This window comes from Pezoporus flaviventris, unplaced genomic scaffold (genome assembly GCF_033815535.1).
Source record: "Pezoporus flaviventris isolate CSIRO_AGI_PZ_B2104156 unplaced genomic scaffold, CSIRO_AGI_Pfla_v1 ptg000041l, whole genome shotgun sequence".
NCBI lineage: Eukaryota > Metazoa > Chordata > Aves > Psittaciformes > Psittacidae > Pezoporus > Pezoporus flaviventris.
This window is the reverse complement of record NW_026892589.1, coordinates 5,007,674-5,026,139: the sequence shown is the minus strand read 5'-3', so window position 1 is coordinate 5,026,139 and position 18,466 is coordinate 5,007,674. Positions and strand designations below refer to the sequence as shown.

The following is an 18,466-nucleotide window of genomic DNA, read 5'->3' as shown; positions in this document are numbered from 1 at the left end:
TTCAAGGTGCATTCAGCATAGCATTAGGTATACATACATTCCTATCCGATCACATTGCTCAGTCACTAACAATTTTATTGTTTATTGTTGCCATGTAGATCGTAAGTTTTAAAGTTTTAGTAAGACATGTAGCGTTGGAGGTACAGGAGGTAAAAATTAGGTGGTCTTTCCATAAAAAAAGCAGCATTGCATGAATTAGAGGACAGGTACCACAAGGTCTTCCAGAGTATCTGTAATTAGGAAGCGTGGAAAGTGTAAAGAAAGGTTAAAACTGCCTAATTTAGTCTATTCTTGCTGCTATCTTGAACAATTGAATTTTGGTTTCAGAATGTTGGAAGTGAATTATATCTCTGAATGCTGACAAAAAATGGAAACTAAATTGAAATACTGCTATAGATAAGAATGGGTGAGGATGCGCATATCCTGTTTATTAGTCCCCTTCGTAACGTGCAACACGCATGCTCACACCCTTTTTCGTATTTTTATTAGTTGCATAGTCAAAATGAAAGTAGCTGAATTCCAGCTAGGGTATATGCTCTGTAACAGCTAGATGGAATTACTTTATGCTTTGAAGACATCTGGAATTTATGATAGTTTTATGACACTGCACATACTTTAGGGAGCCAGGAGGATTCTATTCTCTCTGGAAAACACAGCACTTGGCACTGTGCTCTGAATCAGTATGTCAGACCCTGAGCAAAGCTAACACGTTATCAGATTGCAAGTGTTTTGTCCCTGTTCATCTGAACCCTAAAGGTGACTCCTCCTTTATCTAAATTCTTAAAAACCCCACCCTTATCTTAAGAGAGCAGCTCTCCTCTTTCATGGCTGAGGAATCTGTTCAGCCCTGAATATAATTACACTCAGTAACTTAGTGACTGCAAGACTGTCTAGACTGAACAGGCTCTAAATGAAAGTTAATACAGAACCTGCCTGCTATTAGTTCTTTAATGACCTTCTGCAGATCACCATTCTCCACCCTAAGCTTCAAGGAGAAATTCTGCTTGCAAAAAACATTCAGACAGCAGGTCTACTAAAAGCAACAATGTAGTAAGCCATCCAGTTTTTTGTATCAGGAAGAATTTCTCTTGTTTTCATGGCTATTTTAACCTTATTCTTTTATTGAGGTACTCTTCAAAAAATACCAGATTTGGAACACAGTTAAATATTGTTTAACAACTACATTTCAAAAAATCTGTCCATTTATTCCCTTCCAAATTTGCCTGAATAAATCAAGTAAACGGCACAATGAAGTCATTCATTATATTTTTTTCAACAGGATTATATATTAGCTTCTTTATCATAATGCCTCATAAGAGAAATTCTCTCATAAGAGAAAGTCTTAAGACACCTTTAAAAATTGTGCTGTGTGTAACTACGTATTTGTCAGAGGTGGAAATATGAATAGGACACAATTAACAAAAGCACTATTCTCAAACAAAACCCTTCTAAGACTTCCTTTTTATTGTTTCCAAGCTATGGTTAAGCTTTTCTAGGTCATTTTAGAACTTGTTACAGACTCAATTTGCAAGTATTTTTCCTTTAACCTGTTACTTTTATAAGTAAGTAAGTAAGTAATAGCTAACTGATTTAAATTGGTAATAGGACAGAAATTGGTGACTAGATAGAAACTGGACCTACTGCTATTCCTACAGAGAAAAAGGCTGGAATATTTAGGACTTGTCTGTTCTGTGTGGCTCATGCAGCAGCTCAAAAGACAGTCAGCTGGTCAGTCAGCATGCAGGTAGGTCTAAAAAGCATGTGCTAGCTCTGGCTCAGATGCTAAGGCAAACACAAATGAACACTGGTATAAAGAAAAGTAGAAGTTACAATGATGGGAAATGCTGGGAATAAAAGGAAACTGTGGCAGAGTCTAAGACATGAGGAGGAGCTGGAGGTAAGAAAAGGTACCCTGTCAATATCTGGGTGACAGGGAAGGAGGAAGAGAGCTTGAGTACCTTAAATAGAATTGAATGAGGGAGATATTCATTATTCTGATGCTTGCTCACTGCTTGCTGGGTTTGAATCCATGTAGTTTTAAAATAAAATTCAAACTAAGTGAAGCTTCAATTAAAAAAAAGTTAATCCTTGTCTGGTATTGATGGTATTTCTGAGATGCCAGAAAGCTGGATAAACACTATTCACAGTGAATGTAATGCTGGAAATGTTTGAAACATTCGGACACTTATAACACGGTCCTCAGCCAGAACTGAATTTTGGGGGATGCTGAAAATAATCAAATTCAGTACAACACAGAAATGAAAAAAAGCGACTGTGCCTAAAGCAAAAAGCATTCTTCTCCAAAAAATAACTTCATGTAACCTGCTGATGTTAATCATAGTCATTCAAAAGAAGGCCTGCGTTGGCTTCTACAGATGCTGTATGCTATGGTTTCTCAGTAGCAATACAAGCAGAGAACCATAGTGCAGTTGTTGAAGCAAGTAAAGTAAGCCTCAAAACCTATTCGTCTATTAAATGTTTGTAAAACTCAAGTAGTTAGAAGCAGCAATCTACAGAAACAAAAGCATGCTCTTGCATGTACAAACAACTACAGAATGAAAAGTCTGGAATACTTTATTTTAGAGATAAGAAAGCTGTCAAAGTCATCTTTCGTTTCAAGACAATATGGGAAAATATTTTTGCATTTAGTTTTAGAGGATTTATAGAGAAATATAACATCCTGCCTTTTTTAAAATGTGGGGAAGGAGAAAGGCTCTTTCCACAAAGAAGCTTATCCTCAGAAATAGCACAGTTTAGAGCTAGACGTGCCACAGGAAAAGGGGGGGAGGGCTTATACCACAAGCCTGTCCATTGTACTGAAAGATGACTTTTCCTATGGATGGGCGATCATCCTGTTATGTGGCTTTCCACTTCCTCCTGCATTGTGAGTCTCAAGTCATGGAAAGAGTAAAGTTCTTAAACTGAGGATTGTGTTGGGAACTCCAAATACTTTCAATACAAGTTAACCAAACAAATACATCATGGTCAGACTATTAACATCCTGGTTTAGTGCGCTGAAGCCACTATTCTTTCAAAAAAATAATGTAATCAGGAGAGCTCTGGATAGTTATCTTGGTAGTTCTTTTGGCTTCTGATAACTACAGTAGAAAGCCAAGTTCAAAATGCAAGACAATGAAACCATCAGGAAACAAACTGTCCCCAAAGAGAGCTAAATGGGAGCACACTGAAAGATTAAAAAAACCCCAAGCTATAAAAAAATGTCTCTGAAATCCATGCAGTGGTACTCTAACTGCATGTGGAAAACATTAATTTAAACCTTGAGTTGCTAAAGGTTCAGTTACAGTTTGAAAAGTGCAATCTGTGAAAGGCTGATTTAAAGTTCCTCAGTAAGAGGTCAGCTGCCCCCTTAAGAAAAAAAGCTATTATCAACTTGGAGCAAAGCGACTAAAGAGCTATTAATGTTAGTTAGGTTAGGACTCGTAGCATGTGTTCCAAGAGGAGAGTACAGTACATACCAGTGCCATTGCAATCTATGCAGTCAACTGTGGAGCAGCCAGGTTTATGCCACTGGCAGATTCTAATGTGTTGCAGCTACAAGTATGCTACATTAAACAGCTCTACAGTTACCTGATACCCTTCTGTTTTTTTCTGGCACCACTTCAGCAAGGCGTTTCTCTTGGATCCTCCATATTCCCTTGCTAGGGCAGACAAGGGATCTTTCCTCTCTTCCCTAGGAACAAGGTAGAAGTGCAACTTAGAGCTTGTACTGTATCTTTTGCAACAGAAATACATATTCTAAAAGCTTAAAAAAAAAAAAAAGGACAAATACAGTGAAAGTAGCAGAGTACATAACTGACTGAAAAACAGAATACACAGGAATACCTGCAGACTTGAGAGTTATTTTGGAGTAATCCTCTAGCAAATAATGTTTCTTATTCCTTTAAACATTTTTTCCTAGGTGTTTCAACCCCAATGATACTTTTTCTATGAGTCCAGAAAATAAATCTCACAACATAGTAAGTTCCAGCTTGAACCATTAAGCTAACTCAAGTGACTTTATTTTGTATTTAGAAAGAGAATAAACTGATGCTATCTCTTTTGCATATTATGGCTGACTACAAATGTCACCTTGAAACAAGTTTGCATATTAGCAGCATGGTGTTATTAACAGAACATTTGCCTGGGATTTGGAGTTCTCCAAGAAGAGGAGAGAGATCTGATTAGGCTGATCTGTCATTTGCTATCCCAGCACAATAAAAGCTATCAGTTCATTTCACTTCCAGTCTGTCAAGCTATCTTAAGTAATTTTTTCTCTAAGGAAAAACTGGGGAAGAAAAGAACAATCCTATCTGATTTGGCAATTTTTAACATGAATCTTACAATATAAGCATCTCTTTACCAGGCTTCAGAAATAAGTGCTTAGATTAAAAATACGTATTATAAAGGTTAATACTTTCGTAGTGGCCTAGTCACATGATTCAGTATTTCTATACTCTGCTGGACAGTCTTTAACAAAAAGACTAGGTATTATACCACTATGAAGCTCAGTTACAGGGCATAAAGTGTGCCAGCATTTGTTCTTATTTTAAATAAGTTCCATTTGGAAAATTCAAATGAGACAGCCGTCAGTGAATCCATACGGCAAAGACTCTCTGCCATCTTCTAAAGAGCTCCACGCAGATGTAAGCAAGAATCTCACAACATCCACAAAGATGATACCCTATGCTACTCCTTTTGACTATTTCCAAAAGGATACACATTCAATCTTAAATCCTCAACTCTTTGTTCTTTACAACCCACTTGGTGACTGGAAAGACGGCTGGAATGTGGAAATACATAGTCTATTCAGTGGATTCTCTGTTGTAGATTGAGGTAGCGATTCTCTGGGTCCTGCTAGGGAAAAAGAAAGCATCCACGGAATGTGGATTTCTTCATGCATGTGTGCTGCTAGCAGAACACCAGAGACTGTTCCACTTGTCAGCATCTGTTACTATGCATAAAAGAAGAGAACATGTACCAACATACAACAAAACATTATCAGGCACTAATCTTAAGTATATGTACTGCAATTTGTTTAGCTTTCTGCCCTGAAATACGGATGGCAACATCTCAAAGTTGCTTAGAGATAACATTTGAAACACCCATGAAAATATATGCACAGCAGAACAATAAACAGGAAACAGTAAGTGCCTTCCAGCATGTAAGATAGTAGTACGAGCCTTCAAACCTGCTAATCTCAGGGAAAGTTAACATGACAAGGAAGTTGCTAATTGTGTATTTTAAATGCGAAATAACTTATCTGCATAGGTTCCTATATCTACCACACAGCTAAAATAATGCTTTGAGAAATTCTGTACTTCAGTTCTTAAATCAGTATATTTTTCAACAACCCAAATGTGTATTTTTTTCATTGGTGATTGAGAAAAAATAACAATGAGATCCCATATTCAATCTACAATGAAGATTATCCAACACTATGAGAACTTTAGAACAGAGACTGGGGACAACATAGGAGAACCTAAATTAAAAGCTCCCTCTCTTTATGCTAAACATACTGATTAGACATGATGGAGCTGTACAGCCTGTTCTCAAATTCCAGTAAGAGCACATGGTTTATATCAGGTTCTCACAGTTATGAAAACACTGCTGAGAAAAATAAATTAATGTAAGTTGTATGGAGATAATGAGAAATGGTTCGACATAAATCTTACAAGTTAGTGTATTAGGTCAACTGTATTCCAAATCAAAGAGCCAATGAGATTTCAAGTAGAACAGGGAACAGTAAACTGCAAGCATTTGTTTTAGTGAACTATTGCAATAACTGTTTAATTTACAGCATCTTTCAGAAAAAGGCAGGGGGGGAAAAGAGAAGATCACATAACACATCAAAGTCCAGCAGAGACGTTCTAAGGATGGTTACATAGAGTGTGTGGGCATCACTGCACACCCACTGCTGCAGATTCCTCTGCTAAGGCTTCTAGCAGTGCTTAGGATGGCAGCCAATGTTGAGCAGCTTAGTAACAATATCATAATTATAACTGTACAATTTTGCCATGAAATGCCACACTATTTGCTACAGTCTGCAGACTGCCATCAACGCAATTTTATACATTATAAGTTCAGCGTCATATACAGGTAGTTTAGTCTTTTTTTTTTTTCCATTTATAGATGTACTCAGCCTAAATTTAGGTGCTACCACACAAGATTAACTGTTGCTGGTGAAGTAGCCACAGATCTAAACTCAATTCAATTTGTGCCCAGTGAAAAGAAAACAGCACTGAGACATGTCTCAGCTCATCTCAGGGAAATCATTTTAAACAGCACACACAGCTGTAAATAACTTTACAATTGTATAATCTAATTATTGCATATTGCAAATGTCTCAGAACATTAAGGGTTTAATATTTCTGCTGTACACAAGCTTTGTCAGGAAGCTCTGTGTGAAATGGTCTTGAGAAAGTAATTTAACTTTTGTCTGCCAGTTTCTCTACCTACGAAGCAGGGCTAACTACAGACGTCACTTGCATAACAGGGAGGCTTAAATACTTTGAAGTCCTTTGATTGATAAGACTACAGATAGGAAAAGGTTTAAATTTATCACAGACGTATCTTTTTATCTTATTAATGAAAGGGGGTTGCCTGGCCATTTGTTACTTAGACTTGCATTATGATTTCATCTGTGAGACAAATAAACCAGAGAATCATAAACTCATGGCTATTTAGAAGATTAGTGTTTCGAATGTCTGGAATTGAGACCTAATCATGCTACTTTCTGTCTTCAGCTGTGATTACAAGAGGTAAGGTTTATCATATGGTCTCCCTAGGTTCACGCCACTCTGAAACATTTGTTCAACATGCTGGAAGCTTATTTCTTGAATCTGGCCTCATGGTATTTTTGAACTGGTAAGTGACACACCTTACCTTGGTTTTCTAGTGCAGCATAAAGTTTTGGTATTATACTCAGAAGCTCTCTAACATCTAACTTCTGGTCTAAATTTTAAAACACACTGAGCTGCAGAAAACACCTTCTGAAACTCAAAGATTACTGAAGATCATTATTGTAGGGATGGCAGTAAAGTCTGCAGTCCTAGTGCCAATATTATATACTGCATCTATGCAGAGAGACAGCTGTGAAATTAACACACTTCAGTGCACCACAAAAAGCGGTTCTTACCTTATTCGACTTCTGGTTGTAGGGGTGACTGATGCTGTAGGAGAAGATGAGAGTGACAGTTGTGGTGAGGTGGTACCCATTGCCATGAGAGATGCTGGAGATGCTCCATCAGGTGCACTGATATCCCGCTTGATTTCTTCACTACTTCTTCGAGAGACTAAGTGGGAAAATGCCCATAGATTTATCATTTGCAAATGTTAAAACTTTCAAACATATTCTCACTCTCTGACAAGCGTTAGCTCAGAAATGATGCATAGAAACCTATATCCAATACTACGCTTCAACATTTTTCTGGGTACTTTCCACTTCAGAAATACCAAGGGTTTAGATGGCGCTACCAACATTTATGAGCAGGCCTGTATCTTGAAGCAAAGACAATCTGATGAATGTATCTTAATGCAATATTGCTAATTCCATTTGAAGGCTTTTATGAATAAGAAGGGATTTTAACACCAAACTATTTGATTTTCTCTAATCCGTGTGTTTATGTTACTAAGCTTCAACTAGTTAAAAAAAAGAAACCCCAAAGCAAAACAGTTGAGAGAGGACAGCTGAGCTATTTCCACTTCATTTTAATCAGGAACTGTCATGTACGTGATGCTCTGGACATTAATTAAACATCATCCACGAGCATATTAAAGACTGACCTGAGGCTACTCAGCCACATTCTACAGAGCTTGCTGCATTTCAAAGAACAAACAAGATTTCTTTTGTATGAAAGCACGAGCATTACACTCTACAAAATGGATTTTTGAATGGTTGTATTTTTTCTACATGGAAGAGTTTCCAGTTAAAAGTATGAGGTTTGCTTTTTATACCTAAAAAGTCACCACTGTTTATACTTGGGCAAATCAAAAATACAATTCTCCATATATATATGTATGTGTGTGTGCATACATCTGAGAGATTTATTTTCTAATGACTTAGGGCAAGTAATTAACTTATTAATACCAGGCACAAAAAGATGGAGAAAAAACACTTCTGGATGTTTTTTGTTGGGTGTTTTTTTTGACACATTTTTAGGACAAATCAAAATTATTTTAAATGCATTTTCTTCTTGAAATTATCTGCACAAATACAGGTGTTTTTAAAAAGTATTTCACTCCAATTACTTCTGCCTAGTTCTTAAAAAGTGTCATTTTCACAGCATCACACTATTTGTGCTATTAATCTTACAGATCTGTTTTTAGAAGTCCCTGCTGATACCAAGATGCCAGTTTGATAGTAAACTAACACTGTACCTAAACTTCTAATTAGCAAGTCTGTATTTTAAAAACCCAAAGTTAACATCAAATGTGCAGCAACCACTCTGAGTAATACTGAAGGATATTGGTGGATGATGCCAATCACAAGATGGACTATTTTAAAATGATTCACTGCAATGGGTACAATTTTTGCTAAGTAATATGCAAAACATTTATATACATTAGATAATGTAGAATGACATATCTGTTACCTAGAAAGAACAATCATGCTCTTTTAAGCCATTTACAGTAATTCTTTCCACAAATAAAAACAGAATGGCCTAATTGGAGATGGGTAACATGCTTCTTTGCCTCACTCAATTAAAAAATAATGCTACATCCAAGCAAAGAAAAGCAACAGCCAGGAACAGTTTCTTTCCTCATATATACCTTGTACACCTAAACTGTCTGTAATACAGAGAAAGATGACATAGAAGTCAACTGTTACGTGCATGATTCATACATGCACGTATACATCTCGTATGTTGGTGGACATCTGTATATGCAACAGTGAGTACACTAGATGATCAATTACAATTCTCTTCAGTTCCACCTGATTCAATAAAACAACATATTATTTTACTAGTGGACTTCAGTTTCTTTCCTCAAATACCTGAATAAAAAACTTGAACACTGAAAAATAAGCTATTCCATACACTCAAATAGAGTTTTCCTGACAAGAGCTTGATAGTCTGAAGACCAAAGCTCTCTCTTGACAAAGTAAAGTAGATCTGGAAGTATATTTTGAAATAAGAGTTCCTAATTTTACTACTCATCTAAAAAACGTGATATTACCAGAAATAGATTTGGCACTTTCCATAGCAGGTACTCTTGGCAAAGATGCTGGCCTGCTGGTAGAGGATGTTCTCAGCAAATGTTCTGGACAAAGAAGAAGAAAACAGCATTAACAAAGGCTCCAGTTAAATTTAAGACATTTAGGTATGAGTCATTAATACTGTCTACCAGTGCCCCAGCTTGGCTCTTTTACTGAAAGCAACTGATTATATCTGTATGAAAGAGAAGGCCTAAATTTGCTCATTACCAATGAAGCTCACTATGAATACATCCCTTCTTAATCCTTTTTCCCTAAGGCCTCTTAATAATCCACTTGCCCTGGTCTATGAAAAATTAATTGCTAAACCAAAAGGCTGAGCAAGGAATCTCCATTTAGTACACAGCCAAAAATATTCAATATGCCAATGAGGATTGTACCCCATGTGGTTCTTTTCCCTTTGGGTTGTTGAAAGTTGGTTTGGGGGTATTGGAGTTTTTTATTTTTTAAATAAAATCATGTCCTTTTTTTTCTTCTTTTCCTGCAAGCATTGGAGTCCAAAAGATACCTTTAAATACTGAGGGGAAAGATGAGTTCTGCCTATTGCCAAAGTAAAATCAAACTATAACAAAATTCATTTCTGTAGCATTAAATCAAAGCTATTTCCTATTCTTGAAGAAATATTCCTTCAAATAAAACCTTTAGACTGTAAACAAAAAGTCTCCATACTCCTATGCAGAAACACTTGGAAGGCAGTAATCTAAATACAAAAAAAAAAAATCATAAAAATGAAGAATGAGGATTAAAAAATAGTGAAACCCTGTTCAATAGTTGAAAATGTGACATAAAAAGCTACAAAATACCTTGATATAAAGATGCTTTAAAAATATATACTGTTGTAAACAGAAATTCTGTCTGGCAAAGTGTACTGGAATGCAGTCCTTCTCCTGCATTAACTGACTATAATGGAAACACAACTACTATGTAAAGCATACCACTCATTTTGTCTAAGCTGATATCTACCCATGAACTCTGTAACAGTTAAAGAACACTAAACTATCTTCTTGGAAAGGCATTTCAATATTCCTAAAAATATCCAAGTTTCTAAAATTAAAACTCCAGCTGCATTGTACAAATAACCTCAATATGCATTTAACAAAAGCAAGAAGGAAATCTGGCACATACAGACTATTATGAAGTGCTACAAAAAAAAAAACAACCCACCAAAAACAAAACACCCAACCCTTTAGAAAGCATCAGACCCCAGGAATACCAAACTGAGAGGAAATATTCAGCCTGGAGTCATATGGGGATTATCTTGAGAAACATCTACACGAAAAAAACCCACCCCTAAAGCAGGCATAAATCAGAGGGCTGCACCCAACAGATGATAGCCATTCATTCTCACAGGAAGAGCACATTGTGAACAGTGTTATGAGAGACAAAACAAAGTTTGCAGAACAGGGAAATATTGGGAAAGAGATAAATCAACACTCAATTCCATTCAATTTTTCATCTGGCTCGTGAAGATTCAATACTTAATAAGTTTATACTTCGTTATTCACATGCAATGCCAACCATCATCCTTGTTTCATTCCTGGGGGAAAGAAAATCCAAACACAAAACCCACAACCACACAATACATAATGTAACCCCAAAGTGTGTATTTTTAATAACTGGAAGACAGCTGCAAGACATGTCCCTGAAATCACCTTATCTTGATTTTGCAAGTGATTTCAGTTTATGCACACATTAAAAACTGTCAGAATGATGCCGAGTTATCAGCATGCGATCATGCCTTTGTTGAAAATTCATCAAAGCATCTTTATGATATGCCACCATGTGTGATGAAACACAAGTAATAACTTGAATGTGAGATATTATATGAAAATATTTAAATATTTTGATACTAAAAAGCATATAACATGATAATGCTTTAGATAACAAACAATATAAAATAAATATTAATAGCATTTTTAAGAGCAAAGTTGGAATGAATTTGGATAAATACCTTGAACAGGTATTTCAGCATAGCTTGGTCTTTTGTCTGTCAGCGTAGCAAGGGGTTTTGAAGCTGAGATTGGTCCACTTATAGAATGCCTCTGAAATGGAAAAATACTTGTGTCAAACATAATTTGAAGCTAAAAAAGCAAATACGGAACTGCAGAATCACTTTCAGAAATCAGATATGACACTATTAGTGAATTAAAAGACCTAGAATAATACAGGAACCTTTAAAAATAACTTGGTAAATAAGGATGTGTCCTCTTTACCAGCTGCTTTTGCCATACACACACTGTGCATTGACACTGTTAACATTTGCTTTTTTAAACTGAAACCTGTTCCTCAAACCAATGTTGCAAATTAAAGCTGCAAATTCTCTTGTAGTTTTTGTGTTAATTTTCACCTTCATTTATGTTTCGTTTGTGCAAACCTGTTCTAGTTAAACCTGGTATGTTCAAACTAATACAACCCCCTATAACGCAGCCAAGATTTTAGTGTCTGATTTGTGTTACTAACTTAGACCTCTACTTTGAGCCTTTTCCTGGAAAATTAGGATAATGGTGTGCTGGGTATACACCAAAGTCCCCTTTGCTAAGAAAAACCCTAGTGAAAAAACAGCTTTTAAAGTATTTTTACTATTTACTATTATTTTACTGATTAGAACATAAACAGCTTTTGTTACCACCTATTTGAGATGCTCTGTGAACAACTGGAGAGAGACATTTTGTGAAGTATTTGTCGAATATGTAAGAAAACACAAATATAATTATTTTTTCTTTCCCAGGTCACTTTAATTTCTGTTCTGCTCTACACAGGCTACAAACTGAATTTTGTCTTCTCAAGTTTTATGTAAAATACTTAGCAATGCAAAGCTTCTGGCAGGTTAAAGTACAAGGACCTGATCACAGATGTGTTAAATCTTGCACACAGGAATTTAATAACCACTGGATAGCACTGAAATAAGCATTTGTGTCACACAAATTAACTGGAGAATGCAGTAATTACCCTTACAGTTACTGAAACACATAGGCACTTGCTGAAGACTCTGGGAAGACCATCTGGAAAGAGCCTATTGCAAATTACAGTAGATTCATACCCTGTCCTTTCTATTGGGTTCCAATATTTAACCAAAATCAGCTCAGTAATTTGTTTATCCTGAAAACTCTTTCTGCTTTCCATCTGCTCAAGGATTAAATGAGATGTTTAAATGAGCCTTATCTTCATTAGATAATAAAGGTCAGATGTTTCTCACACCGAATCATGTAGGCAAGACAGACAAATTCAAAACTGTGATTAAAAAACATTAGCAGTATATACTCTGCGGCATCATGTAGCGCAAGCAGGATTACAGGACTACTTATTCATTCTATACAGTCGAACTAGAGTTATGCTTTTGTGCTAGAAATCAGATCAAGAAAACAACTGCCAACACATAGCATGAAGAATTTCCTCGCTCTATATATCTGTAAATGTGCAGGTTAAATTGGCTGGATTGTGAGCCATGCACAGAAGTGTCTACAACAGCTTCCCATAGGAGCTGGTATTTCAAGCTTGCATTATACCTTTAAAGTTCACTTTACCCACTTGGGATTTTGAATAAAGGACAAGGACGGTACCTAAGTGAGAGCCATTTTGTTCCAGTTCCTCAAGGAAACAGCAGATAGATAATGAGATTAAAAGAAGAAGACTTCCTTTTGGTTAGCTTTTGGATTGTCATTACAAAGACAAGGCAGTACAGAACTTTAGCCAGGACCCAAAGGTGTGTACAACAGAGCAGGCACATTGCTGGCCAGCCATATATCTTTATCACTCAGATCAGTTTCCAGATATCACTTGAAAACAAACATCCTTTAAGGATATTGCCAGAAAGTGGCCATACTGCTCAACTGATAACTTGCTGTGTACAGGCCTTGTCCCTGTTAAGCCTTTTTGCTCCTGTTGACATAGCAGACAGAGCTTACTTTCACTACTGCTAGTTCCTTATTACGTATCTTATAACTACCAGTGGTAACATCATGACTAATACACCACAAATTAGAGGAAAATGAACCAACTAATGCTTATCTAGTTCTACTGGGCATCATCTATCTGGTAGTAAAGCACAAGTCTCTTGGAGAATAATCTTCCCTGAAACGTTAATACAAATGTTAAAAACTCTTCTGCTTGACTGAGCTTTTGGTGAATTTGCAGATTAGCCATTCCTCATTTCACCTACAAAACAAACCACACCTGAGGTGCAATTGAGCAAGTATGGATCCTACCAATCCCTTTATAAACACCTCTTCTCCTTCAACTAGAAATATGTCCTAAAACTCAATTAGCTGCTAAATACCATTTGTCCTCTATAATAGCATTCAAACTCCTCAGCACTAAATAAAAGGATCAAAAGTTTGGAGGAATCACTTGCTTTTGAGGCTACCCATCGCACAGAAATTACTAAAGATGCCCTGCAATCTGTGATCCTCTTGTTCATCCTACATTGAAGTCTAGCAGAAGAAAATGCTAGAAAATTTACGAACCAGTTTTGATGTGAACAATTTTCTTCACACATCACAGTTAAATAAAATGTTTCCACGCAGCAGTCTTTGTATAACGCAATTACAGTAAGAGATAAAGATGCTAAGATAACCAATAATTACTTTCTCACAGCCATTCCTAGTTTGAAGATAAACTTTCCGCTAACTACTTATGACCTTCCAGATTACATTTTTTTGTGCGTATGATGAGTAACAACTCTAGAAAAGGAACCAGCACACAGGTAAAGACAATGCAGAACAAACATCTGCCATTGCACTCACACGCGGCAATTTCAGAACAAACACGGTTATTCACATATTAAATAGTGAAGATGTGGAAACCTTTGACACCAAACTGCTTTGGGTCTGAAAGTTTATATGCTCAAAGCAAAGCAGAACATTCAGTGATGATGAGTAAACCTGAACCCGCACCTACTTCAGAGGGTCCTCCAGCAATGAAACAGGAAAAAAAAGTACTTAGGGAAAACAACAGACATTCTTCCTTTCCTTACATTCCTCCCTAGGCATCTGCTTTGGTCACTCTCAGTGGCATACCAGACCAGCTAAGCTTTGGGCTAACCTAGCAGGGTTGTTTTTATAGTCTGAAGAGCATTCTCTTCATACCTGTCTTCCTAAACTGTTCTGCAGCATTGCTAAGCGCTGTGGTAAATAACAGCTATGTTCCACTGTGGGCTTGGACCTGAATCCAGAAAGAGTTTTGTTTGTTTGCTGGTTTTCAGTTGCAAAAATGTCTATTAGAATGTACCTCCTTAAACATAACTCACACAGTGATGACTTAGCAAAGTCTTGCTTTTCAATTGCAAAAGAGCAAAAAACAACAGATGAAAAATTACATAGAACACAACCCCCCCAAGGTAGTAATATGAAAACAAAGAAAAAGAAAAGATAATGAAAATTGGTTTTGAACCAAAACCCCTTCTCTGTTGAACAGGAAATAGTCTTTAAATCAATTTACATAATTGAGGTCACTAAACCTATTTGCCTTCTGGATAATTACAAATACTTTCAAGAAAATCGCCTATCTTCAAAAAGACAATAGAAGCTGTTTCCATTTACAGGCCCTCCCCTTTGTTTTTCAGGCAATGTTTGCCACTAATGAGTATCCAGCTGTTAATGACTTGGTTGTATACCAGAAGTTCAATTCAATATTCAAGTAATTCTGGCAGACCAAGAACATCAAAGAGCTGTAAATTTGAGCAGGTTTGCAGTATTCTAAAGGATTATTTTGGATCATGGTTAATTTACAGGTAAATAAAATGAAATAAGCCTTAGGCTTCATCAAAAAAGTCTTCTGTCTGCCAAAGCTCTGGCCTAGCCTTTCAGAACATGAGATTAAGTCTGCCTCTTCCTACAAGAGCACAGAAATAAATAGAAATATAAAGACAGATCAGTAGGAACAAAGCATCTGTCAGAGAACTTGTCACATTTAACTACTTTAGAAAACTGCTGTCGAGTGACTGAGCCACAGAAGTAGCAGAAGCTCTCACAAAAACATTTATTTTTTTCTCTGTTTTGAGGCTATCTATTTGTTTCATGGAATTCACTCTCAAATTAATAAAAGCTGCACTAGTCTAAGCACAGGAGAACAGTCAGTCTGTTCCAGGTATACTAAAAACTTATATGCATGTAAATTACTCAGTTCACACAGAGAGGATTTATTCCCAGAACTTTACGCTGACCTACAGTAAAAATTAAGTTCTGGTACTTCTGGTACACAGTATCTTGAAAGCAACAGCAGAATTACTGATATCAAAATACATAGTAGCTTCTTTGATTTTTAATTTGTGAATCTGGTCCTATCTGCTTTGTCCTGAAACTTGCTGGCTTTTGCCAAATCTCGCTTCATGCAGGTAGTGAGATAATAAAACCAGCAATGATCTATAAAGCTGAGCATGATAGTGTCGATGATGCAGTCTTAGTGTACGTAAGCTCCTTTAGCACCTGAACAAATGGACAAAGCTATAGAGGGGACAGGACAAAATACACAGTACAGTCACCAACTTGACAAACTTCACTCAGTACAAAATGAACAAAGACAATTAATTCACAGTTATTTCATTCCTCTCTGGTCAGGTCTGATATTGAAAACACACACCACACGGGATACATTTATACTGATGGTCGGTGACAGATTCTATGCAGATCTCAGTTCATTGCCTGAAGGGGGATTACTGCTGTTTCCATGCCAGGCGCAGGACTAAGAACTGGCAAATAGCAACTCTAAAACTAAGGAATGCAGATAAAGTTTTTCTCCCATGCTTCTTAGTAGCACAGGATAGTGATGGTTGGGAATATTTAACGAGAACTTCCAAATTATGCCAAATCTTCTATTTACAACACAGTTCTCAGTGAAACACTCCTGTGAGACAGAACATTTTAGTAACTACTTCCTTGAGGCAACATTTCCCCAGTATCTGTATACTACCACTCACAGTTTCACATGCTTTTCTTTACAAAGAAGGATTAAGTGCAGTCATAAAACACATACCTGCATAGGGGATACAGCAGCAGCTGGGGGAGTTTTCATGGGACTTGGGCTCAGGGGAGTGCGAGGAATTGTGGCAGTAGCAGGGCTTGGAACTAGTATGAACACAGAAAGGAAGCCACCATGAGCATTGCGCTGTTTTGCAGTGAAACAGGAGATTGGCTGTTGTAGTGAACTCTCGCTTTGTACTTTACATTACTAGTTATACCAGATGACATTTTTCAGAATTTCAATTAGTAACTGACTGCAAAATCATTTAAATGTATGCCTACACATTTACTCCTCTGTAATTACATTCATTTTCTGTCTTGAATATATCACCCACAGTTAAAGCATAAGTTTACTGGGGGTGGACAAGGCTAAGGTGAAGGATATTATTACCCTGGCAGATGTAAAAGATGGCATCATTAGTTCTCTGATCTTCAGATAATTAAAGAAATGGTATCAGGTTCCTGGGTCTGCCAGTAAGACAAGAAAGATAACCTGCATCACCTGCTTCTCCTTTCTGGTTTCCAATCAAAGGTCACAGGTACTAGATATTATATCCCTGAAATTTTGGGATTAAACAAATAACAAATTTAGAAATGTATGAAAACAGATAGATACTGAATTGGTGAATCAGTCATCTGATTATTTAACAGCATGTTTAGACATGAATGCTGAGGAATAAGGCAGACACTAGCTTGAAATAAAAGATTCAAAAGAAGGGATTTATCATTTTACCATCTAACTCTGTCAGGAAAGCACCTTTATTCAACAGCAGATTGGAAAAAACCCTTCTAAATTAACATTAGCAAAGTAAAAAACTGTAAATGCCTATGAAGAAAGAGAACAACTGTAGAAATAGAAACATGCACAGAATCACCAAATAATATCGAGATGCTTCTATACCTTAACCAATTTTCAGGTTATACGCAATTAAAAGTAGATTTGCCATGCACAGTACAGTGCTGTCTCTCTGGTAAAACAGTCTACTTCAGGCCAAGCCTTTTTGCATAAGAGACTCACAGCAACATTACTGTAAGTGAAATTCAAATCCCAAAGACCTGACAGGGGAAATATTTTAATCCATAGAGGGCCTTCCATGCAAACAAAGCTAAACCCCAAACACTTCTCCTTTCAAGGTAAGTAATTGGATTCTTTACTCTGTTCATCTACAGAGAAGGACAACAGCACCTGTTTCCACAATCAGAATTACAGTGAATACTGTCTCAACAGTGAGATCCCTTTCATTTTAGAAAATATTCCCTCTATCTTTTAACAGGTGATACTAGCTGGACCTTATTTTTAATTTTCAACAGCACTTTGGTTACAAGAATGTAAGTCATTAAAAGAAACAAACTCAGCTCTAGCTATTACATGGCTTTCAGAATGCTTAATTTGGCACATTAAGTTCACATTTTAATAGTCATCCTGAAATCAGCTGTGCTTCTAGCTATAATTATGTGCATAATATGTGTTTATGTATTTCTAATATACAGGAGCACTGAATCAAAGCATCTAGCATATGAGTCATTGGCAATGCAACAATGAAAATAAAGACAAGAAAAGGATGCTTGCACATAACCGCAGCAAGCAATCTGTTGTGCAGTCTAGTTTAGGTTGGTTTGTTTCAGCCATCACTTACAGGTCATGACAGTACAGTTAAATAATTTATCTTTGCATTACCTAAGCCATTAGAAGTGTCCCTGCCAACATATGCAAAAATCATACCTTGGTACAGCTACGACACTGGTTGAAAATAATTACCTTGGGAGGCACTGTCAAATGACTTGATGAGTGTTTTTACTGTAGGAGTTGGCTCTGAGGAGGTGGATGATCTGCGACTCAGGCCCATTCCTTGTCTCAGAGCTGCCAAGTCTCTCTCGACAGCATTCATGTAATTGTACACTCGACCACGTTCCTCTTCCTGCCTGAAATCAACATGCATCCCATTTAAGGCGTTTAAATAACATTTTAACATGCAAAGTCTTAAAAATTCAATGGAAATTTGAAGCCAAATTAAAATCTGTGGTCCAAATTGGCCATTACATTAACCTAGTTTTCTTTCCACTATAATTTAGAAATAGATTACCAACCTAAATTATCACTGTAAGTTCCTACTATTTGTTAGCAAGAGAACTTCAGCACCAGGTGAAAAGTCTATCAAATCAATACTTGATTTAAGGCTTAATTCCTGCTTCTATCTTTCCCACACACACATGTAAACATGGATGGAAAAAAACTGAGCCTTAAGAATTTCACTGTTTCTCATGAAAGTAACAATCTCAGAGAGCAGATTTTTTTTTC

At 36.6% G+C, this 18,466-nt stretch overlaps 1 protein-coding gene across 8 annotated transcripts in view; it reads right to left on the bottom strand.

Moving 5' to 3' along the window:
• SPECC1L (sperm antigen with calponin homology and coiled-coil domains 1 like) overlaps nt 1–18,466 on the bottom strand; it is a 63,012-nt gene that overhangs the window by 10,568 nt on the left and 33,978 nt on the right. For all 8 annotated transcript variants that reach the window (XM_061465949.1, XM_061465951.1, XM_061465953.1 and 5 more), the window contains 6 exons: nt 17,927–18,090; nt 16,181–16,272; nt 11,163–11,253; nt 9,175–9,258; nt 7,136–7,292; nt 3,589–3,691 (listed from right to left, as the gene is read on the bottom strand). In XM_061465949.1, coding sequence (XP_061321933.1) covers nt 3,589–3,691; nt 7,136–7,292; nt 9,175–9,258; nt 11,163–11,253; nt 16,181–16,272; nt 17,927–18,090 — 691 coding nt within the window. The remainder of the gene's footprint in view (nt 1–3,588; nt 3,692–7,135; nt 7,293–9,174; nt 9,259–11,162; nt 11,254–16,180; nt 16,273–17,926; nt 18,091–18,466) is intronic.